The following is a 24609-nucleotide window of genomic DNA, read 5'->3' on the forward strand; positions in this document are numbered from 1 at the left end:
TAAATGAGAACACGTATGTTTCTTGAGAAAGTAAGGTAAATACCATTGCTCTGCAGCTGAGCTCCAGCAGCTGCTGAGGAACAAGCATTTGTATCATTAGTTCCAGGAGCCCAAGGTAATCCACAGATAAATGAGTTCATAAACATAGCTTGGTGATCCCAGATGTTGCTCAGCCATTCCTGGTTGCCCTGAGTTCCACAGCAAAAGCACTGTGTGTAATCAGAATTTCCACCTAACTTCCAGTTATTTTAATCTTATTTCAATATACATGAAGCCAGAAATAACAACTGTAATCAAATAAATGGCTCACAGTTGTGTTGTCAAGGGTTCAGAAAAAATCATGCCCTCACACCTGATGTTTAGAATAGTAAAAATGGTTTGGGCTTATTTATGGATGTTGGAAACATGCATGGAATGGCACATTCTGTTACTGTTTGAAAAACTCGTGCCGGAGCCCCAGTACGGAGGCTTTGGAGGAAACTCAAGAATAAAGTTGCCGTGTGTCTGCATTTATTCCATGTATGGACCAAATGAAGTGAAGCTGCACACAACTTCTAACCCAATGAGAAAAATGTGCGAGGCCTCTCTTGCTTCACTATGTTCTTTTTCTGACTATGGGTTGTGCTGGTGACTCCAGGGGAACAAAAGGCTGTGTAACAGGGGTACTCTTGCTGAGGGGAGGAGAACCAGCCCACTTCTTAATGTCTGTGCTGTAAAAAGACTCAGGTTGTTATCTTATTGATTCAGTTTAAATAAGGGATTTTTTCTCTTTGCAATGGTAAGAGTGGCTGGGCCTCTAAAAGGAAGATATTGTACTGAGAGAAGGAGATGACAGAAGTGTGGGATGAACAGTGAGTTCAGCTACCTGAATTACTGGAGTAATTTGCTTAGAGACAGACACAAACATTTTAATTGGTCATCATAAATGATAATGAGGAGAAAGCATAGTGAAATTAAGTGCATCCTAATAAAGTAAGGTATGTTAAATTGCACTGAAGGAAACTTGAGCAATGCTTCTTGACATGATTAATATACTCATGACAATGTGTCTAATGAAGGCTGTTTGCATTTATATGCTGCCTGTTGCTTCCCTCAGTAGAGACATAATTGGAACTGTGCTCATTTACACTGCAGAGCAGTCAGTGTAAGATTGGTTTGCAGTAGTCTTTACATCTGTTTTTAACCATTGTATCAAAAGTAACACAGATATGATTTATTTAACTTGTGTTGTGTAACGCTGTGTAGGGTTGGTTTGGATGATTTTATCATGAAATTTTCAAAGTTTCATAATCTTCAATGGTAAGTCTCCTTTTAATTTTAGGGTTTAATGTGACTCTTTTTTATTTTTCCCCCCTTCTTTTATTTTTTCCTTCCTTTATGGAATGTAGGATCATGACCTTTCTTTTTCTTTACTTTCTTCCTCTTCAAAATATTTTTCCTCGTGTGGTGAGCCCCAGAAAGTGCTTATAGTATTCAATGTGGAATTCTTTCTTTTTTCATATTGCTTCCTCCTTGGTTGTGTTAACCCTCTATAGTGAACTTCCATTTGAAGTCAGAAAATTAATTTCTGCACACTTTGTACTTTATCTTCAGCTAAAATAGATATGAGAAGCTTATGTTATCTTGATATTTACATCTTCCTAGCTAAGATACATTATACAATTTATATTTAAGTATGGAAGGACTTCGTAGTGTTACAAAAGATTTCATTATAGATGCTGTGCACAACTAATGAGTGCTGGTTGTATGCTGAGGGTTTCATAACTCTGCAAAGTGCAACCCTCTCCAAATAAGAGTTTTTAACTTCCTAGGTGTGGGGTGAGTTATCATCTAATCACATGGCTGTCCGTAGAACAAGAAGATGCATAAACCTGATCCAATTTCTGTAATTACTGTATTTTAACCCTTGCTCAAAATCTTTATCCCTCTTCTATTACCATTTTCTATAATGATGTGTATTGTTATAACCACTTTTATAATCCTATTCATTTTTTGGGGGAAGAGGAAGTTCTTCGGTTTTTAGATAAACTACCTGTAAATTTATTTGGGGGATGAATCGTTAATCAGAAAAGTATTGTAAAATCATTATGCGAGGACAATTATAATTTTTAGTCCATAGGTAAAGAGACCGTAGCTTAAGCTGCATAGACTGACTAGAAAATGTTAACAAGCATAGAAGGTACAGAACAGCTTGAAGCAAAGAAGAGGAGTCATGCTTCTAGGAACTCTTCTTTGGTTTTAATCCAACAGCAGAAACTGAGCAGGGCAGAGAGTGGGCAGTGTTTGTAAGCACCTTGGGCAGCAGGGCCTGGTCATACTCAGTTTACAAATAAGGAGCTAAAAGGAAAGTACTCTGGCTTAGGGAGGACTGTCAGTGCCGGGCTGAGATGAGCTTCAGGAATGAGGCACTGCCAGGAGAGCTTTCAGAGAAACAGGATTGCAGGTAGCCATGTTTTCCTCTCCTCACTCTTGCCTGTGGCTATCTCAGTACACCAAAGTACGAGCATGAGCTATTACAGCTCCATTTCACACCATCTGTGCCCCGGTGGATGGAATGTGCTGAAAGCTGGTCTGATGGCTGTGTTTAGCTGCCTGAAAGATGAAAGTTAAGGTTATTTTTTCCTACTGCCTAAAATGTTCCTGCTCTTGTTTTGTCGTGAGCTAGTACTGGCACGGTCAGTGAATAGTATTTCCCTCCCTTTAGCTGAATCACTTGTTCTACACCATTACAGGAGGCAAAAATACTACCTTTGAGAAACAACTGGGCTGCTGCATTTTATTAACTGAATGATTTGAAAAAAACCTACTAATTTGCTTATGTTTAAAAAGAAAATGGGAAAATATATCTGTCCTACATCTGGGATTCTAATCAAGAGGAAAAGGAGATGAGCAAGGAGAGCCCTCTGCTTTAGCAGCAAACAAAATAAACTGCCCTGAATAAATGGAGAAAATGAAACTGAGGGGGGAGACATCTGCACCAAGAAGGTGCTGCATTTCACTGCTCAGTTATAGCAGCCCTTTCCTCTGACACAAAGATGTGTTCTGTGAAGATCTGTTTCTTCCAAATGTTTACAGTGATGGTAGAAATGTTTTGATCTCACTTGAGGTAAGTAGTATAAACATCCTGTTATTCATAATGCTGTGTTGAGAAAGATACTCTTCAAGGTGATATAATGTATAGCACAGTCATTCTGGCTGTCTGTAAAATGCCAGGAGACTTTATAGTCAGCCTGGCTATGATTAGAAAACAAGCAAAAGGCTAATATTTCAGTCTTCTTGCTTTCTGTCCTTTCTTTCAGCAGAATTACTGTAGAGGGCTAATGATTTTTGCTGAAAAAAATGCATAATCCTTGTAAATACCGAGGAGATGCTGTCTATTTCACTGGATGACATTTTGAGCACTTGCTCATTTTGTTGACTATTTAATGACTCTTAAGCTATTAAGTTTACAATTTATGACTTGAATACATATGTGAATATGCAAAACATTTCTTTATCCTGTATCTAACTATTTACCCAAACTTTTTAGAGTCCTGATTCTAATAGGAGTTTGCTCTTTTCTAAATTATGCAGCACTCTCTTGAATGCTGTGTAGGAAGGTTGCTGGCCCCAGAGCCTTGAGCTCTGTTCCCAGTCAACATACAACCAGAATGCTGTTTCTGAGCTGACTGCAGGCTTGTATTTGTCACAGCACTGTCTTCTTGGGATGGAAACATTATACTGACTGGGATGCTTCCCTTATATTGTAAGTACCAGTTTGTTATATAAATTCTGTACATTTCCTTGTTACAAAGGTCTGGCACAGTTCTTTCAATTCAAGAAAGAAATTCACAATCTTTACCCGCTCTTGTAATTTCATGTCTGGTTTAGGTTTTGTTGTTGCTTTCACATATTGGATAAGGGCACCCACCCCTCCTTCATGGAAATGCACTTTATAATGTGCCAGGCACTCAGACATGTTTTGGAGGGAGCATAAGTCCCACAGGTCTTGTCTGTTGAAGAAAATGTCACCTCTTTGTCAGAGTTAGATTGTTACAAACTTTGACAGATTGAAAACTTGGTTTCACATGTCTACTGATATATTCTAGTCCAGTTTATGTTGATGGAGAATAGTACTAAGCTAAATTTAAACTAAAAAAAAAGTATATAATCATTAAGGCTATATAAAGCTGTTTAAAGTTTTGCAACACACAAATTCATAAAATAATTGACTTAAAGCAGCTTTTCTACATTACCAACTTCAAAGAAGCTTGTGCCTGTTTTAGAAAGAGGTGAGGATTAATTTTATCTTAGTGAAGTAAGGTTCCTTCTATAATGAGTCTTTTTTTAAGCAAGTACAAGTGCAGGATCTGATTTAGCCACTGCTAATGACCATCAATGCTTCTGTCAGTAAACATAATTTAGTCAAAGAAAATTTGAGCAGTGCACAGATTTGCTGTGCATCATCATGTACAGTCTCCTTACTTCCTTACTCCTGCTGCAGAGTAAGGGAAATACTGCTTGGTTTAATCTGACACAGAGGTTTACAAATGCCAAACAATGTCGTATTAAACAATGCCACCTACACGTCACCCCAGGTTGTACACAGCAGAGCTTCATTGCACCCCCTGGTGTGTTATACTGTACCCTGTGGAGATTAAATATGTAAATCATCACAGCTTGTACAAGCTGAAACTAAAATGAAACACTGAAAAATATAATATTAATATGTGAATGTTATTAAATTATTATTTCAGCTCTCTTCCTGAATGGAAACTCCTTTTTATACTGCAATCTGTTTTAAGGGTTTATCCAAAAATAACACAGGAAATACTGTATATAGTTACTGGAGCAAAGCATTTCTGGCAGATTTCCATGGCATGCTCAAAGTCTGTGACTTGGGCTACATTTGTCTTTCATTTAAAGTGTGGAAGAGATTTTTGGTAAGTGCTGGCAACAGCTCAAACCCCTACCTACTGAGTGGAGGGTTGAAGAGTCTCAAGCTACAGTTAAATAAACAGGATTTATCAATCTGCAAACGAAATGTCTTCTGTTAGTAATGTTTTACTTATACAAGACAATGGATAATAGATTATTAACCAAATGAAGTAAGTAATTTCATTTTGTACTGTTTCCTGCTGTGCGTAACAATCCCAAACCTGTGTCTCGCTGGTTTCTCAGAAACAAAATGCCATCTAGTGGTAACTACTGGATATTTTGAGCAAATGCTTTTTTATATTGACATCAAGTTTTCATATTTTTTTCCTGGTATTCTACACTTTACAGCACACTAAGGCTTTGAGAGAAGAAGATAAAGAGTTCAAGGGAAGGTGCAGCTCCCCAAGCTGGGCCAGCAGTGGCAGGGACACCACGCTGCCCAGCTGCTTGGAAGCTCTCTTTCTGCCTCTGCAGCTGGCCTCAGGCAGGTCAGGGAGGTTTCCCTTGCCAAGGGTTGGACAAAATTTCATACCTAGTTGGTAGCTACACCTTACTGTTATTTGATACTAAAAGACAATTTGGCCATTGCTGTATGAAAAAAGCTGAAAGCCACCTCTGCTTCCCTGACTGCTCATCTGTCTCTCCTGGTAGGAGACTTTTCCCTCTGGCTTGTCATTCTCCAGGGAGCTCAGGGGAAGCCATCCCTTCTGCTCCTCTTATGAACTAGCAAGGAGCTGTATAAGCTTCTCCATGGTATAGTTTGCCTCCTTGACTCCTCAGAGTAGAATATAAACTCTAAAAAAATTAACAAAACTAAAATTTGGCCTCTAGAATGGACTTCTGAAAAAGAAACAGCCATAAACTGGCTTTTAGAGTTGAATTACAGACTTTATTTGTACAGCAAGAATAAATAATAAAAATAAACCCTTATGGTTCTATATAAATATATTTATAAATGTAAATGGGGCATAGGAGCCTGCATGTGATATGAGCTCACTGAGGGAGATAGTCTGGCTTCATACCTGGAGCCAACTGAAGAGAGCTCTGCAGTGTTTCATCTTTCTGTGGGTTTGCATTTCATTGTGACAGGGGTTGTGTTGCTTATGGATCTGCTTTCTCCATACTTTGTTTGAATTCCTGCACTTGCTGGTCCATGCTGCCCTACTCCATTGCACAGTGCTGGCAGCAGCAGCTGCCAGGGCTGTAGTCGGACTGAGGGGCTCTGAGATGTGTTCTGCAGGCTGGTGCAGAAATCTAATCTGTCCCACTGACATCACTGCAGAACTCTCTGAAGATGGCATGACATCAGTTTGATGGGCTGGGAAGGAGTTTGTGGATGGGTAAAGAAATCCTTAACCTTGACTCTTGTTTTGTATGGTATTGAGTAAACTGCAGCAGACTAAAGCATCTGGTTAACAAGGGCACTGAGAGCACAGCTCTGTCAAGGGGTCATCTGAGAGTTTGGGCTGCTCTGTGCTCACTGCTGTTGCTGTGATGCAGCACTCCTCTGTCCCTCTGGAGTGCTGCTGGTTATTTTCCTAGACACTGGCATTGGCCAACAGCCAGTGCAGCTGCAGAGAAAGAGGAGGGAGTAGAAACAGGACCAGAGCAACCCTGTTTTAGTGGGAGTAAATTGTCATGGCAGCACATTTAAGGAGGCAGAACAAGAAGAGTTTGGGGAGATTGGCAAATGCAGTCTGAAAAGCAGCAACAAATCTGTCTTGTTTGTGCTTGCTAAAAATAGATTAGGAAATCCCTAGATCTGGGACAATTTCTTAAAGCTAGAATAGTGGCTTTCTCTGAGAAACAACTGCAGTCTTGCAGCTGTTGCAGCTGCATCTGCCCTTCACTCTCAAGTTTTCAGAGCAGCAGGATGCTTTAAGGAGGTTATGAATTCTCCACAATCAGAAGGAAGGCATTCTGTTGTGCACTCAGTAAAGAAATCTTAAGAGCAAGCAGCCCTGTGATCAAACCTTGAAACAAAGGAGAAAGAATAGGGAAAACAACTGTTCAGTAATGATCCACCTGAACTTTTGAAGCTGTTTATCTCCATACAAAAGCAAGTGAAATAAAATATAGTGCCTACACAATGTTTTTCATTCCTTCAAAGAACTGGGCAGAATGCAGTCAATGTTACTTCCAGTGTTTTAGTGAGGGTTTTTGTCTTTGTATGGCTAATGGTTATATGCTGCAAGAAGGAAATTATTTTAATATTGTATAACATTATAGTCTGGATTATTGCTTTTGATTTGAGCACTCAGACAATAAACTACTTGCATTTTTTTTGGCCCTTCTTACCCTTGAAGAGTTTAAGACACGTTTGTCATGAAAATGCATCCATGTGGGAGCAGAAAGGAGAGCAGTTTTCTCGTGGGAGCCCAAGAAGCTGTTGTCTGACAACAGGCAGCAAAGTGGCAGCTGAAACATTGCTGCAATGCCCACGGAAATGGTGAGGGCCTGGGTCCCTCTGCTCCTGCAATATTGCACAGGGTTTGCCAGAAAGCTTTGCTTGGTTGTGGCTTTTCAAAATGTATTTTCTTGACTTATTGGCCTTTAAGAAAAAAGGAAAAAACAAACCCAAACCTCTTTGGAAAGTGCTTCCCTTATCAGTGACTCATTGGTGCAGATAAACTCTGAATTCTGAACTCATTGTGTTTGCACTGAAAGCACTGGTATCATATCTCTGTGTCAAAAACCACTAGAGACTGAGCGTGGGAAGGACTCAACCAGAAATTAGTTTCCTGTATATGTCCTTGGTTGAGGATTGCATGATTTCACAATTAAATACATGAGGTTGAATTCCAGATCTAAGTTTGGTGTGGTGATGTGCAAGTCAGGTTGCAAGATCAGTTATCTCTGATTTTGTTTAAAATAAAACTTCTGCTTGCACAGCTGAAAAGTTGCCAAGTCTTATAATGGTCTAATTTAGTTTTGATTTGCTAAGGGGTTTTCCACGTGTCTTGGTTTACAATAAGTAAACGTGCACCACCATGGGATGTAATTATTTTATTGTTAAAGAAAGGGAAAATAATGCAGGGTTTTTTCTGTCTTTCTTCTTTCCTCCTCCCCCAGTAAAAAACAGTGACATCAGGAAAGAGAGATTTCTCTCTATGTGGGTGACATAGTAAATAATGTATTTTGGCACAATTAAGGGCTCAGAAGGCATCAGGTATTTATCTTCTTTCACAAGGAATCTTACTGTTGTAAACTTACAGTTCACTAAAACTATTGTGATACTTGCAGATAAATTAATGAATAGTAAAAAACCTCAAATCTTAATGAAATCCCACTATTACTTCCAGAAATGGTTTATCTCCTCTTCAGGAATACTTGATTTGAACAGCTTGTTTAACAGGAAGAGCTATTGATCCCTTCAATAACACTTTAGAATCATTAAGAGGAAAAACTTTAATCTCCTTTAGCTCTTTGAAGTTGCTTTGGTTAATGTCATCTCTCTGTGATGCTGAAGAGCTAATGATGTTCTTGCAAGATATTTCCAACATTATTCTCTCCTGTCTTTTGTGCCCTGCTGCCATTACCTGGCTGCTCACAGGGTTAGCTGTGCAGTAAAGCAGGAAGGTACCAGTAGTGCATGTGCTTGCCTGCTCACTTTGGAAGGTTTTATATTCTCCTTCAAAAGTCTTCCTGGTGGAAGTAAACACATGTATCAGAGATTTTTTTTTTAACTTCTGATTAGTTATCCTATGCTTCTGCTATCTCAACATTTTGAGGCTTGAACTTAGAAGTATCTTCAAGTCATTAAATCTTGTTCTACAAAGGCCCTTGATAATGTGGTTGCATCTGTCTATACAGCAGGGAATTCTCACAGTTTCTAGACTTAATTTCTTATGTATTTTTCTAAACTATTACATAAAATTCAGCTTCAAATCTGATATTGTTTGCCTTACCAGGGCCTACACATCCTTGTTCATGTGAAGGGTAAAATACCTTTAAATATTTCATGTGATCTGAATCATGGACATTTTCTCAAAGAACACTAAATATTCTAGAAGATGCAACTCTGTCTGAGAAGCAAGTTGCATGGGATAGCTAATACCCTCATTAAAAACATTATTTTTGACTGGCTTCAGTAACACATACATCGGCTTCTCTAGGAATGTAGAAATTTTTTGAGGGACTGATACTAGAAAATCAAATAACTGCACCAAGAGTGTTTTGGTTCTTTACAGCACTTCAGATTGCTGAATTGTTATGAGAAGGTTCAATTTCTTTAAAAATTCCTCAAATTCATCCAGGAGATCTAGAAGTGGGTCTAGTAGTTCTAGAAGGCTCAACTGATTGCATGCAGAGCCACTGCCAGTTCTATGGCACAGCTTATGGCTTCAAGTAGGAGATCATCCATCACTCAGGGTTAAAGACATTTTGAAAGATGGGACCAGAAGTATCTTGCAGGGGTTTATGGTTTTTGATGGCTAGTTTGCTCTTAGTTTTTAGTGTTTATGGATGAAGTTATAGTCTTAACAGTTTATTCCTAAGACTGTTTTGCCTGTGGCTTCCCTTCTGTTTTTTAACTTGCAATTACCATGGGTTTTTTTCCAAATATACAGAAGCACTACTTCAACTGATGCTTAATATGAATTTCTAAACATGGTATAAAACCAAAAAATTGTGCAAGTTAAATAGAAGGAATAAGCTGCATTTTATAGCCAGTATAAACACACTTGGATGTTTTATAGCCATCAGTATTATCTCCTTTGACACTTGAGGCTTTTCCCTAGGGGACAGAAAGCAGAAACTTCCTGGAATTTCTTTAATTAGCCTGTTCATTTCACTTAATAAAACAAGAAATCAAAACCATATTGTGTTTCTTACACAGGATTCTTAGAAAATATAATGCAAAGTATGTAGTTCTTAATCTGAGAAAAAGTGTAAGCAATTTTGAGATTTCCTAGTATTTTAATAATTTTGTTACTGATTTCACATTAGAAGTCTATGCTTATGGGATATACCAGTAAGTGTGCACATGAGCAGTACGAAAGCTCATAAAAAGTCAGATGTTAAAGTGCATTCAGAGCAGCTGCAAATGGGAAAGAAAACCAAACAAGCCTTTTGCAATTATAAATAGCTTTGATACTGTTAGCTCTAAACATCACCTGGAACCTGCTTCAAGAGAAATGCTGTGCTTGTCAGCATCAAAGTTTAAGATCATATAATTTTGCTACCTGCTACACAGGTAGCATCAACTATATCCTATGCACAGTGCCTGTTTATTGATGTAATTCTCACACATTTGTGCACATCTCAGAAATCCAATTAAGTGCAGTCATGATGTAAAATTCCTTAACAATTCTTTCGTGAAGGACTTTGTTCAGGAAACACAGGCAAGAGGGAGCTTTTTTCCTTTGATGCACTTCCATTCAAAAATGGCATAATTTCTCCCAACATCAGTCTAAACACAGCACATTCTTTAGATTTCAAATAAACAGAATTAGTTTAGTTTTAAAATTAAGACTGATCTCGTCTGCTCTTCCCCTTAGATCTTAAGGCATTCACTTTTACTGTAGCCAGAAAAAAAAAATCTAAATCTAAAGGTTGTCATTATCACCTATTTCTGTCAAACATTTTTTCATGACCCAGAGAGCCAAACACAGGTGCGTTAAGCCCATTTTTCATTTCACTGATGTACACCATGCACTGTGTACCAAGATGCTCTAAGTTGTTGTGTGGACATAGTGCAAGTCCTGTGGATCAGGATAGGATGCCAAATGTGAGTGGCTGATGTGGTAGTTGTGATTTTGTGATTTAAAACAGGAGCTGTGGTGGATGTTACACAAATCTCCCTTTCTTCAGCAATGATCAGAAAATTCAAGATGCAAGTTCCTCCTAATAATTGTTATTTTGCTAGTCTGCACACTGACAATAAAAGAAAAAAAAATTACCTCAAAAATCTACAGACTAGTATAGATCCTAGTAAAACACTGATTATGTCTGATTTGCAAAGGTTGTTCATAGCTGCTGCAGTTGATGCAGGATTCTTTTCCTCTGTGCCTGTACAGTGTTGGGTAATATTGGTCTTAAATGATTTTGCCATTAATAATGAACAACAGCAGCATCCAAAAGAGAGGCTCAAATGGCAGTTTTCTCTTCAAAGGGAGAAAGGTTATCCAAAATCCTGGCAACATGCAATGGCTGTTCTGGGTTTGGTAATAGGCCTGATGTTATATTCAAATCACTGTCATCTATTTAAATATTAATTATAACTAGCAAGCTGGCTGGTCAGCCTTCAAACTTTTTATTGATGACTTTTAAATTAGCTAAAATACTTGAATTTATCTTACTGAACAAGAGGTAGAAATCTGCCTTGCTATTTTCCAAGGAGCAATTGTTCCTTTGCAAATACTGTGAACACCAAATCTGCTTGGTAAGGCAGCCCTTGGCCACTTCCCTGCCTGCCCCACAAACTTCCAGCAATTACACATTAAAAGCTAAATTAAATTCTGCACATAACAAGGCTTCTACAAATGCTGTTTTCTTCCTGTCAAGGGGATCTGTAGCAGGAAGACACTAACTGTGATAAGATGCTACCCCTATTCATCAGGTAATATCTCACCACGTCTTCACTTTTACTACTTCCCATTAATACAGGACAGCTTTAATTTATGGTGAGTTGGGGTTTTTTTCCTTCACACAACATTATATTTACTAGCTGGGAACCTGTTTTTACAGTTGTGTATAAATCTTTAAAAATGTCAGTGATTAATTTTAAAATCTCATTTATCACTATATGATTAGTGCATTAGTTAAGGTTTGAAGAATAAATGTCAAGTAATTAGAAGCAATTCTGTACTAGACTCTCAGACAAGGTGATGGATCACAGAAAAGTCACTGGAAAATAGGCCACTGGGCTCATGGTGCTCAGCACACAGAGCAAGACAGCAAAAGGAGAGGAGCCAAAATAAAAAAAAAAAAAAAACTAAACACTAGAAACCAATCCCAAACCCCAGTGATGATATTTTACATGAATAATGAAGCTGTAGTAACTGACTACAGTTTCTAAAGAACTTTGAGGTTTGAAAGATGAGGTAAGAAACATCTGAAGGACAATGAGAAGACCAGAAAATAGCATGTTACACATTTATTTCTTTTCTGGAGCCTTTATCCTTGAGGCACACTTTGTGATACACCTGCAAATATTCCTACCAGGTGGCAAATACAATGGCACCTTTGCTACACAACATGATGATAGCAAGCCTGTTTTGCAAGGGAGGGCATTTCAAGGGCTGAAGATCCAGGGGAACGAAACCCCAAGCTCATCCTTGCTGCCATTTAGACCAAGGTGCGCACACCGAGGTTCTCTTTTGTTCTCTCCCCTGTGAGCTGGGCTCTCCGGAAAGCAGAGCCCCAGCAGCGCCGGGTGGGAGCTGTGCCGGCTGCTGCCGAGCATCCGCATTGCCTCCCGCGCTCCCTGCGCACGGCCACGGGGCTGGCGCTGGGGGAGCTCCGGCTCTTTTCTAATGAGATTCCCAGAGTTGGAGTTAAATCATTGCTGTCGCTTGTGCATAAGATGTGCTGGCTTGATAAGGCATTACGTAATTTTAAGATAATGTTGTTATTAAAGAGATATCTCCGAGAGGATTTCAGTCCATTCAAAAGCAGGATGTGGTGGCAGGGACCTTTGCCTGGTGAATTTCAGGCTAATGTTTTTTTCTGCTTTGCACCTTTGATTTGTTCTCGCTGTGCTGAGGCTGTTGGCCCTTGTAAAGCCAGAGGTGCCAATGGTACAGATGTGTACAGGCACACCCTGTGCCGGCCACCACCCGTGGGGGTGAGCCTGGTGGTGAACTCCTTCCAAAAGCTGCTGCTGTTCCCTGAAGGCTGCTGGAGCCAGGGCCAAAGCATCCTCCTAAGCGAAGAGTCTAATCAGAAATAACGACTGAGCTCTGTTTTGAAAACTCTGATCAGCCACTGCTCCAGGCACAGTAAAGTACAGTAACTAACTGTGAAATGACAACACGCTTCCCTAGGTTTTAGCAATAACTGCACTAATAGCAAAGGCATTATCAGACAATTGAAATTACTAATCAAAGCACTCAGGCTGATCTGAACTGTAGTATTCATACTGCCTATCATGAAAAATAGTTTTATACTCTGAACAGGAAAGCATTTTTAATATAAACATGCAGTTGAATAGTTAGCAAAAAAAACATTTGGGAGTAGTGGAAGTGTAAAAGCTGGCCATTTAATTGAAGGAAGTTGGAATGAAACTTGGGATTTAATTCCAGGAAATGTAAGGGGAAAATAATCTGAAGATCCAACTTATTTCCAAAAAGCCAAGGAAAACACTGTGCACACAAAGGTCAAATCATGTAGGCAGAATTGCAAAGATTTTTTTGCATTGCTTTTTTTCAAACCAGTTTTCATCTGTGTTTAACCTTCTTTTAGCCCTGCAATTGAAATATTATTTCTTGGTAGTCCATCTGCTCAGTAAACATTTGCACTTTATACATGCAAAATGAAAATGTTTTGTAAAATCAGGTCCATCATGCTAGAATTTATTTGGGAAGGAATAAGAAGAAGGAAACAATCATTCTCACATTTATTTTTTTAACTTTGCACACTAAGTGAAGTATATAAACATAAAACCCCATGTTTTGAAATATATGACAGACATAACAAATGTCATGTTTTTGTCTTAAAGGATATTTGGATATATTGAAAACTCCCCACAATGTTTTCCTTTGGTTCTCTACAACAAAGATTAGGCAGAATTTTGAACATGGACACCTGAGTGCAGCTAACTACATAAACCACCTGTTCTTTAGGCAGGCCTTTGTGCTTTAGCTGCCTGGTGGAAGGAAAGGTGTTTTATTCACTTGCTGACCCTGAGCTGCGCTCACAGAACCGAAACCACTAATTGCAGCCTATGCACACGTTTCTCTTCCTTCGGGCTCTTCTCTACCAAGAGCCTTCTCTTGCAGGCAGGCTTCTCACTGCACATCCGCCGCCACAATGCCCCAGGAGAAGGTGGGACCCGCTCCACGACCTCCAAGCCAACACCTGCAGAGAAAGCCCCGGCCGAGCTCTGCGGAGCCGCTGCTGAAGGTGGCGGATGCGCGCAGCTGTGGCGGGTTCCGTTTGCGTGGATTGAGCTGCGGCTGGGTTTGAATTGTCAGCGCGCACCTGTGAGGGGAAGGGAGGGATGGCTGCGGGTGTGGCGGTGCTGGTCCCGGCCACACGGGCTGGCCAGCCTCTGCTGCTGGGCGCTGCTTTCAGGCGGAAAATGCCACCTGCACAAGCGAGTCGCGCCAGGTACGGCGTTGCCTTTTCAACTGAGCGCTTTTAGCGCTGAAATTTACAGTCCTGGACAGCGAAAAACGATGACAGCTGGGCTGGCTGAAATTTCTCGCACGAGATATTTTGAGGGGAAATCTGTGTGTTTGCTCTCTTCGTGGTTGCTGGCATGTAAGTGGGAATTTTCACCTCGCTTTAAGGAGTCATGTTTTCCACAGGACCGTGGGCTCTTCTGCCGGAGCAGGCAGGCGCAGCCCGCCCGAGGAGGCACGGGCCGGGCGAGCGGTGCTTTCCACGGGGCATCTCCTCAGAGGAGCAGCGGTGCCCGGGACGGCCCCAGCGGTGCCCGAGGGCCGAGCCAGAGCCGTGCGCGGGGCTGGGCCCGGGGCTCGGCGCGGGCCGTCCCGGGCGGGACGCGCTTCCCTTTGTGCCCGGCGGCGCGGCGGCCGCGTTGCCATGGGAACCGTCCCGGCGGCCGCGGCGGGCGGAGGCGGGCCGTGCGCGGCGCAAGATGGCTCCCCGAGGCGGCGGGACGCGGCGTGAGCACGGGCAGGGGGCGGGCGGGAGCGGGCTGCCCCCGGTGCCGCGCGACCCCGGCCACCGTCCCCCGACACCCCCTGGCCCGGCCCGGCCCGGCCCGGCCCTGCCCTGCCCTGCCCACCCCCTCCCTTCCCCTCCTCTGCGGGCTGCGCCCGCCCCGCCCCGCTCCGCGGCAGCAAGTGGCAGCGGCCGCCGGTGCCGCGGGCGCGCTGACAGCCCCGCGCCCAACTTGTGTTGCAGGCGCGCCCCGCCGCTGATGCGAGAGCTGCCGCCGCGCCAATGCCAGCGCCGCGCCGCCCGGCCAGCCCCCGCCGCCCCCCGGGCCCGCCCCGCCGCCGCTGCCGCGATGGCTCTGACCTTGTTCGGTGAGTGAAGCGCCGCCGCCTCGGCCCGGCGGGCGCGGGGCTGTCGCCCCCATTGTCTGCGGCGCGGCAGCGCCTGGGCGTGGGCGCCGCCCGCAGGGCCGGGCCCGGGGCTGCGGGAATCACCCCTGGCGGGGCAGCCCCGCCGCCCGCCCGCGGGGGCTCCCCTGCGACCGGCAGAGAAAAGTTCGGGTGCCTCGGGAGCCCCGGCAGCCGAGGGGCTGTGCCGGAGCCGCGGGCTGGCCCGGGGGACCCCCGGGAGCGCCGGGGACGCGGGGCGCAGCTCCCGCGGCGAGCCGGTGCCTCCCTGCCGCGGGCAGCCCGGCAGAGGAGGCTCGGGGAGCGCTGCTCTGGCCGTGCTCCGCAGCCGGGGACGGCGCGGTGGGAGCCGGCTGGAGAAAACTCTACTTTAAACTGTTGAACATGTGGGTTCTGCCAAGTAACGTTATTAAATTAGGCTTGCTGATGTTTAACGTGCGCAATTTTACGGCGGGCAAACAAACAAAAAGGCTTCAAATTGTGTCTGGCAACATGAGGTAAATGCAGCAATGAAAGGAAAACAGAAATTAGTACAACTAAGGTCAGTAGAGAGTTAACAGGATAATCGGGATCCCCTTTCTTGAAAGAAGCTCGTGCACCACAAGTGATTTCTAGTGAATAGAGGATGTCAAGTCTGTTCGTTGTATTTAGACTGTGAATTTCATTTCATATGTAAACAAATGGCTTGCTTTCATTGATTTCCTGATTCTTGGACTGGTACAATTTCTTAAAAGACTAAAACCAGGTTTTTGAGTTTTCTTAAAAATTTACACCTGCTATATTATTCTGCATATTGAACCCCATCTAAGAAGTTTAGCACGTGTTAAGATAGCTCCCTGCAAATAAAATCTATGCAGTGTTGGATTTAGCTACAGTGCTGTCTCCCATATTTATATTTCCTGCTCGAGTTTTTCAGGATGCCAAGGGTTCATAGGTCAAAGTAAACCGTCTCTGGTTTTTTATGTCTGATCTCGTCCCTGAGTTCACGGGACTTCAGGAGCTGCAGGTAGGGGAGCCCTGCGGGTTGTCGGCGTGGGGTGAGGATCAAGCTCTTTAACTTAGAAGTGAAAGTGAACACAGAGATCAATGGCAGATTGGCTGGCTGTTTTGGGGGGAAAAAAAACCTGCTGTTGATGTTACATTGTATCATTTTGAATTTGATTGTTTGAAAATATGTAGTTTGTTACATTGGCACTGAAGGTAAATATTGTTGTTTTCCCTAACAGAAAAAAAATGTTTAGGCTGAAATACGCACATTCTTTCTCCATGCTGAGTGTCATTATAATCTTTGTCTGCAAAAATGAAGAATATTTTAATTTTAACTTTTAAAGAAAGTGGCATTCCTGTATCAGGTACCTTTTATTTTAACTTATGTGATTCTTTTCCAATTTGTATGTGTTTGATTGACTGCATGACATATTCTATTAATGCAAATTTGCATTACAAAGTAACTTGGTGGTTTTGTGTGTTATCACATCTGTTGTTACAGTAAATGTCATTGATACATGTAAGATAATGAGTCAAGAGGAGATAGAGTGGGGTGCTCTGCTGTGTCTGTCTAGTTTTTCAACATTATCTTGCTGAGGGTAAAACCTCAGGATTGCACCCTTTTAAGAAAACAAAAAGTGACAATAAAACAGTGCAACAAATATGGCTCATATGCATCGGCAGATGAATGTGATGCCTTTCACAAATGTAAAAGCTTTACAGTATGTGTTAAACTATGAATGCAGGAGTGTGAGTTGTGTAAATGCAGAAGTGTATGTGAGTGCAATATCTTTGCAGATGTGGTTGTGATTAATTCATGGTTGAGCTAGCACAGCTTACTGTGTTGCTGTGAGTCCTCTGAGCTGGAGTGGCTTGCCACACTTTGTCTCAGCACATAACAAAGACAGACTACAGCATGCTTGCTTTGAGCTTCAGGAACAGTGTTCAGCCTTTATTATAAATGTTGGCTGCTGATGGGTAGTTACATTTTCAGTTACTGCACTGGAGCTACCCATAGTAAATCATTAAAAATATAACCCACAAAAGAGGGGGGGTCTGTTTATTTCAATGTAACCCCCCACCAAAGCAATATCAGCAAATTTGAGGAAAGGCAAATTAAATGTCTGAATTAATTTATCTGTTTTAAGGCATTAAGCAGCTGTAACTGTACCATTTTAAATTCACATCTATCTTATACTGGTAAAATTGCCCTGAGCAACAGATCTCAGGGGAGTGGTTTCTTTGGTTCTACTCACTCACGTAAACTCTAGGCACAATATTGCATTTTTATTTTCCCTAGCCCATAATGTTATATCACACTGAACCAAATTTCACCATTCTCAGGCTGCTTCTAATAAGTTGTGCTCCAAAAGCATGTAAAATTTGACATAAATTGCCATGTAAACTTTGTTGGGGGAGAAAATTCCCCAAGTTTCCTGGGTCCCTTTCAATCAGTGTGTACTTGTATGTGCACAGCAAGGGAGGGGAGAGGAGAGGGTTGGGAAGTGTCATAACGTGCTCTAGGGAGTGTTTTATGGCTCTTTGAGTGCATAGTGCAAAGACTCTGCTAGAGGGGGACAGGTCTGGAGACCAGGCTGCCATTGTTGCAGATCCTGGATTAGCAGGGACACGCTTATCAGGAGGTTGAAAGTCAGCTCCTGTTGGAGGCTGCCCTTTGCCATTGTTCTCAGAGCAGCCCACAGTGCCACAGGAGCACTGTCTGCACTTCACACCTTTGGGTGGCAGCTTGAGACTCTTGGGAAAGTTGGTTGTGAAAAGAGTTTCTAGTATTAACAATTAACATCAATTAACATGAACAACAATTAACATAAAGCCTAAGGGGTCCCTCACTTACCCTTTTCAGTTACAGCCTCTTGGCAAGATTATGATGCAGCAATAAAGTACAAGGGAGGAAAACATTAAGACCCTTCATTTCATCAGTTTTAGTTATTTTGAAATTCTTTTCTTCATCCTGTCATTGTCTCTCACTCATGCCCTTCCAAGATGCCCTGTGCTGACAGCTGGCTGTATGGAAGGTGTTGAGGGGGCTGCCCATGCTCCCCTGGTACAGATGATGAGTCTGTGATGTGGGTGATGGGAAAGAGGAGTTCAGCTGCCCCACAGATGGGAAGAGGAAGAGCAGTCCCTCTGGAATTAGTCAGCAATGGGGAAGTTGTTAGATGGAGACATAGCTCTGTTGCCTCAGCCATGCTGGCTACTTTAGGCAGTGTGTCATCCCAGCAGGGTTCATAGTTACACAGGGTCAATGCTCACAGATGTACACTGTGATTTTGGTCTGTTCAGGGCCAGAACTTGGGCTCCAAGATCCTTTTGGGATCCAACTCAGGATATTCAATGACTGTGTGATAAAGTTACAATGGCAGAAATAGCCTGTTGTGACCATAGGTGGTCACCCATATGTGCCATGCCTTTTCATGGTGCCTGCCACAGCAGGGTTTCACCAGTACATTGAGTTTGTGTTCCAGTGGCCAAGCACTTGGAATGCAAGTTTGATCTAACAATGGAAAGCAGCTCCTGCACAAGGATTGCATGAGCAAAGGACTGGAAAACAGTCAATTTCTCTGAGAAGAAGAAAAAAATTGCTGTCTGATCCTTTTGTTTGTTGCAAGTAATAGATGCAATAGGTTTGATATCCATGTGAATTGCTTATTAAGAGTTGGTGGGGATTTTAAATTCATCTTATTCCACACAAAGTGTGCATTTTCACATGCAGTGTGTGTAAATGTCTGGAACTTGAGCAGCTGTCCAGTTCTATTGCTGTTTTTCCTCCTACAGCACAGTCCTGTTGCCTTACAGAAGGTTGTGGTGATTACAGGTGTAGCCTCCTTTTTCTCTCTGACTATTTCTTGCTGCCTGGTGCAGCAGCTGGAATGGTGATAAGCCTTTCTCTGTCATCTCAGCACAGTCTGGTGGCTGCATGCCTAGCCTTTGGGCTGAAGCCACTTGCCTGGTTTAGCAGAGGTGGCTCACGGATACCCACCTCTCCTGCTGTGCTGAATCCCTGCAGGGTAGCAGCTTCCTAGTGACAGGAAGAGCAATCAGTCACATTCCTATGGCTAGACTTCCTAAAGCCATCTGTTAATACCCTAAGATGTGAGATTGCACAGTGACAGGCCTGAGGTGCACGCTGTCGTTCCACTTGGATGACTCAACTATTGGAAAGATAACAAACAACATAGGGGAAAAAGGAGGGGAAGTATTAAGTTATCCCACTGTTTGCTCGTGTCTTTGAATATCCTGAAAAGTGTTTAAAGAAAGTCAACATTGTACTTTGAAAGAAAAATAGTTTTGTTATGTTAAGTGCTTGCGAGTTGTCCTTGTCTTTTATGAATTCCCTTCCTGTTCATTTATTTGCTCATCAACTCTCTTGTGTGAACAAAGGAAGACATTTCAAAACAGCCAGGAGAGATCTTCATGGACATATTTGTCACTAGTTATCCGTGCTCTTGCCTTCTTGCTAGGAGCCTGCCAATGGATAAAAACTCATCCCTGAGTATTGGTGGTTAAGAAATGAGAAACAAAGCAATTCTCTTTTAATCTTCAAAGTGCTTGCACTCTGATGAGTGGCTACAGCTGAATGGGATTAGAGACAGAGCTGTAGTCAGCATGACAGATATGGTTTTATAAGGAGATGATGAAAAAGAGCAGTTTTTAGAGAAATCTTTAGGGAAAATATCAGAATAAAAGAAACAAGCAATACACTGCTACAGGCAGAAAGGGCAGGGACTGAGAAGCCAATGATCCCTCTGTTTCAGCTGTCCGTGCATTTCTGGAAGAGCTCATAAATAGTAATTTGCTCACTTAGCAGAATTGCTTCCACGGCTGTGAGCTCTGATGTTGTCCTACACAGAATTAATTTTCTATGACTATTTTCTACTATGAGTATGAAGTGAACTTTTGAAATAAGTTCTTCTATACTTGAAATAATAATTAACAAATTACTGTTTCAAGTTCTATGCATCTGTGATTACTGTTCTCCATGCAGACTGTGCTTACTGGCTCATGGCTGCTTCAAAAGGTAGGATATACTTATCTTGGTTCAAGCACATATTTTCTAATGTGTCAGTCTTAATGAGAGAATTTTTTCTCTAAATAAATGTTTTCCTTGCTTGGGAAAGGGCATTAATTTTTAGAGTGCTTGGTTGGCACAGGTACAGAGACCATAAGTGCTCCTCTGATAAATGGTTCACAACGGGTAATGCTGCAGATTTTCTGTAGAATAGGAAATACTCAAAAATTAATCTGCTCATTTCTTGTCTTGTGTGCAGAGCCTTCTAAGAGTAGGAAATAAACAGATCACCTACAATTCAAGTTCTTCTCTATATTTGGCCCTGAGCTATGCTTACAACTTGTGGCTACCTGTGATTGTGAAGTTTATTGACAGAGCCCCTTAACTCAAGAGTCCAGTTGTACCAGAAAAGTACATTTATAGGGACATTTATAGTAGGGTTTTTGTCACTACAGGGAACATAAATGTAGAATGATAGGGATGGTATCTGTCATGGATGCTTCTAGGCCAAAAAGAAAGTAAAAAACTTTGAAAACTGTTTGAAGAGCATAAGGTAAGCAACAAAGTGAATACATATCCCATGTGGCACTGCCTGTGCTAGGTCTTTTTCAGCAAAAAAGCAGTGAATTTAAAGTGATGTTTTTAACCTGGTTGCAACAGATACTCTTGAAGTGGTTAGCCCTTGCTTAAAATACTTGGGTTCATTCAGTACTGACTGATACCAAGCTAATTTTAGAGGACATTTAAGCAATTCAACATCTAGTCACAATGGGAACTACAAATAGTCTAATTAGATGAAGCTATTTAGGGATATTAGTACAATGTTTAAGTTTGGGTTTTTTTAAGATTTAAAAATGAAGGTGATTTGTTAAAAATTGAAACTATTTTAGAGAGAAATCAAATCTTTCAACTCCCATTCATGTGTCTGGGAGGAGAAGTGTCCAGGTGCTGAGAGTCATAAGAACATTTTCTCCTAGATGCTGTGCTAACCTTTCATGATTTATAGAACCTAATGAAACAAATAAGGAGAGCAGGCTTGAAAAGGTTTTGCCAGCAATGCAATCAGAAGAAAAAAACCTGTATAGGATCTATTAACTAGTAAATTGGTATAAACTGATCAAAATACCAGAGAAGTGGCACTAACAGTATAGACAAGGATGAAAAAATTTGAGTCGTGGCTTCTCAGCTTAGTGCTTAGAAGTTTGCTTCACACAGTGGCTGGTATAAAATTGTGTTATCCTTTCAGCTGTATTAGAGTAAGAATCTAAAGAAATCAGAAGTTTGAGGATTGTTGCTGAAACTGGAAAGGACATGTCCAGTTGTGTGCTCAAGTAATGAATTAAGGTGAGATTTTTCAATTTTCTCCAAGGAGATTCTCTTATGCTGTCATCAGCTTAGGCTGATCATTGAACAATTGCATCCCTTTCCTCCTTGACACCAGCAGATGCACTAAGAATGGAGACAGTTGGTGTAACACAGAATCTCATTAAGTGAAAGACACTCTGAATGTGAGGATCTGGGAAGGTTTCCTGCTAAACACTTCACACTGGCCAAGGACTGATGTTTCAGGTGTACATGTGGGGTTTCTTCTGGTTGTTTTGGACTCAGTTGATGCTTTTTGCCTTGTCAGGTTTGGGGACTTTATTCTGTCACTAATTCTCTTCAAGAGGTCTTACCTGTTTATTTCAGCTGTGTAAAAAGTTTTCCATGGACAGAAAGCACATCTCAGTGTCCAGAAAAGATTGTGTGTACTCACAGTGGCAGTACTATAGTCATAACTTAAATACTGCTCTAATCAGTAAACTCAAAGCATAAGCCTTTTGGAAGACTGTGCCGTTTTTGTTGAATAAAGGCAGATTAATCAGGATCCCCCAGGGTGCAGACATGGGTAAGTGCTCTGTGCAGTCTAAGCTGAATGAGCATTGTTGGACAATTCAGTTTTTTCTGAACGTGGGGTGTAGCATGCACAGCTCAGGCTGCTGAGCTGCTCCACCCTGTGGACAGAGGTTGTACAGTTCTGCACGCAAATGTCCTCACAAGGAAACAAAGCAGCCCCGAGATCTGGCCCAAGGGCTCTTCTGTAGTTATTAGCAGATGATGAGATGCTTCCTCCTCCCTCATAAAATCATCACCTGGCTCGGTTATTCTTTCAGTGCCATGGATTGTATCTGGCTTGTGCATCTTCACAAATGATGGCAGAAAGCTAAAAACCCTCTAGATGTTGCTTTTTTGAGTCTGTGTTGAAACAAGGAAAAGTACTGTAGGGGGATACAGTATGGGTAAATGAAGGTGGTATAGAATGTAATCTTATCCCCCAACGAGTTGCAGCTGGACCAATTATGAAAGATTAGGAGCAGGCCTGATCTTAACAGGCCACAGCTGTAGCCAGTAAGAACAAGTGGTATGAAAGAGTGGATTGGTGGAACTGGAGTCAGAGAGTCAGATGGCTGCTGCAAGGATCAGGAAGAGTCAGTGCTTAGAGGAGCTGCTACAAGAAACATTGAGGAGGCACAAAACTCTGGTGGTATGGAATCCTTGCACTATAATGGTAATAGAACTCTTGCTATGTAAGACAACAAGTGCTGTTTAAGGTCTCTGAAATATTTGGTCTTCTAAAGCATTTAACAACGTAGCCAGGACTTGGGAATTGCATGGCATCTGGGCCTCAGGCACCCTTGCTGGCCATGCCCAGAAAGATGCTGGGAAGAGTTTCTGCAGTTCTCCATGCTGTTCTGAGGGTTTGGCTGTGTGTGGAGTGAGTGATGGGTCATGGTCCTGGTTGGAGGGAGGGAGTTGGTCACACCCAGCTGGCAGCCAATAGTGTTGCTGTGTGTGTAGCAGCCTCTGTGAATGTGTAAGAATTGGTTGATATTTGATATTTAAGCACTCTGAATGAAAAAGACATATGAAATGAAAATTATATATATGAAGTGATTTGAAGGTTACTGGAAATTGTGCTCATAGAATTTTATTTATTCATCTGTGAATCTAATTTCCATTGTATATTTTGATATATTCATCCCTGAATTTATTTTCATGACCTTATTAGCTGTTATGTGATAAGCATCATGGAACATTGGTCATGTTGGGGCTGGTTTGCTTTTGGCTAAGATTTTGTTAATGCTGATGGGATGTGATAAAGTTGTCTGTTTTTCATGTGACCAAAGCTTAGTCCCTTGGTAGAATGCCTTAGGAAAACTGCATTCTCTGGTTGTGGCCCTCTGAAGAGGTTGCAGGCTGGACTTTCCTGCTCACAGTGAGCAGGTAACTTCCTTTTGGTGTCTGTCAGTTCTGTGAGGGAGCCACTGTCACATCCAGCTTTGGTGCAGCTGGCAGAATCTGGCTCTGCTGAGCACATAACGTGGTTGGGTCTGGGTAGTGCTGGTGGGAGGTGGTGGTTTCCTCTCTGCTACAGTCCTCATCTCCATCTCCTTCCTGCTAACTTTGTTGCAAGAGCAGTCTTGCCATTTAAAAAGCTGAAATTAAAATATATGTTTTCTGATCTTGATCAGAAGCTGCATGTCCCAAGGCAGCTTGCTTGTGTGAAAGTTCAATCTAAACATAAAGGTGAAACTCTGCTTCCTAAATACTAGAATTGTTTTGCCCACTGCATTGTGGTGTGTTACCACAGCTGCAGAACCACAGCTGCAACCATTTAAATTACATAGCAAGTACAATAGAGCATCATCGACTCACAGAGGGGTTTCAGTTGGAAGGGACCTTCAAGGTCATCTAGTTCCTACACCCCTTGCCATGGGCAGGAACACCTTCCACCAGAGCAGAGCCCTGGCCAGCCTGGCCTTGAACACTTTCAGCGATGGGGCAGCCACAACTTCTCTGGGCAACCTGTTCCAGTGCCTCAGCACCCTCACAGTATTTCATGTAGGAAAGTTTTAGGGTACTGCTGCAGCAGTGGAAAAGGAGGGCCTAAATTATTTATTGTGTGGTGTAAAGAGGGGACTGTGAAAAGAGGAGAAACAGACTCAGTGCCTTAGTGCAGTACCTGACCATTCCTTGTGCTCACGTTGCTCACAAGTCATTCTCCTCAATGCTGAATTAGTATCTGATACATATGCAGTCCAGACCAGGCTACAGACTATAAAATTGCTGATAATTATTTGGTAGGGCCAGTGTTTTTTAGCTGTGCTGTATGGTTTCCATGTGAATCTGGACACAGTGTTTCAGTGCAATCTGGGATCATTTTTTATTAAAAAAGCGGCCTACAAAAACCCCCAAACAGGATGTACTTCTTCCTCACTTCTCTCTTACAGGCAGAACATGCACATGTGGGTTTATCCTTCCAATTAAGGAAGCATAATTTTGACACAGCAATTAATTCTACTGATTTCCTTTTTGGCTTTTTTTTTTTAAGCACTATATTTATAAATGGGACTTAACAAGTGTTGAGAAAAATCTTCAGTGGTTTAATAGAAACAGAAGGAGAGGAAGCTTGTCACAGCATCCATTTCCAGTGATGAGCTC

The 24609-nt window shown here is 42.1% G+C and overlaps 1 protein-coding gene across 4 annotated transcripts in view; it reads left to right on the plus strand.

The window, feature by feature from the left end:
• The first annotated feature begins 13862 nt into the window (after window positions 1-13862).
• Window positions 13863-24609, plus strand: part of CHN1 (chimerin 1) — a 94110-nt gene continuing 83363 nt past the window's right edge. Inside the window, exons 1-2 of one of the 4 annotated variants that reach the window (XM_071434866.1) lie at window positions 14324-14340; window positions 14950-15074. In XM_071434866.1, the coding sequence (XP_071290967.1) occupies window positions 14339-14340; window positions 14950-15074 (127 nt within the window). In that variant the 5' untranslated portion in view covers window positions 14324-14338. Of the gene's footprint in view, window positions 14341-14577; window positions 14709-14949; window positions 15075-16395; window positions 16463-24609 lie in introns of those variants that run through there. The other 3 variants (XM_071434865.1, XM_071434867.1, XM_071434868.1) reach the window with 3 other exon arrangements.

The sequence above is a fragment of the Agelaius tricolor genome, unplaced genomic scaffold, assembly GCF_023055355.1.
Source record: "Agelaius tricolor isolate 1412-34295 unplaced genomic scaffold, bAgeTri1.0.p SCAF_10, whole genome shotgun sequence".
In the NCBI taxonomy this organism is placed as follows: domain Eukaryota; kingdom Metazoa; phylum Chordata; class Aves; order Passeriformes; family Icteridae; genus Agelaius; species Agelaius tricolor.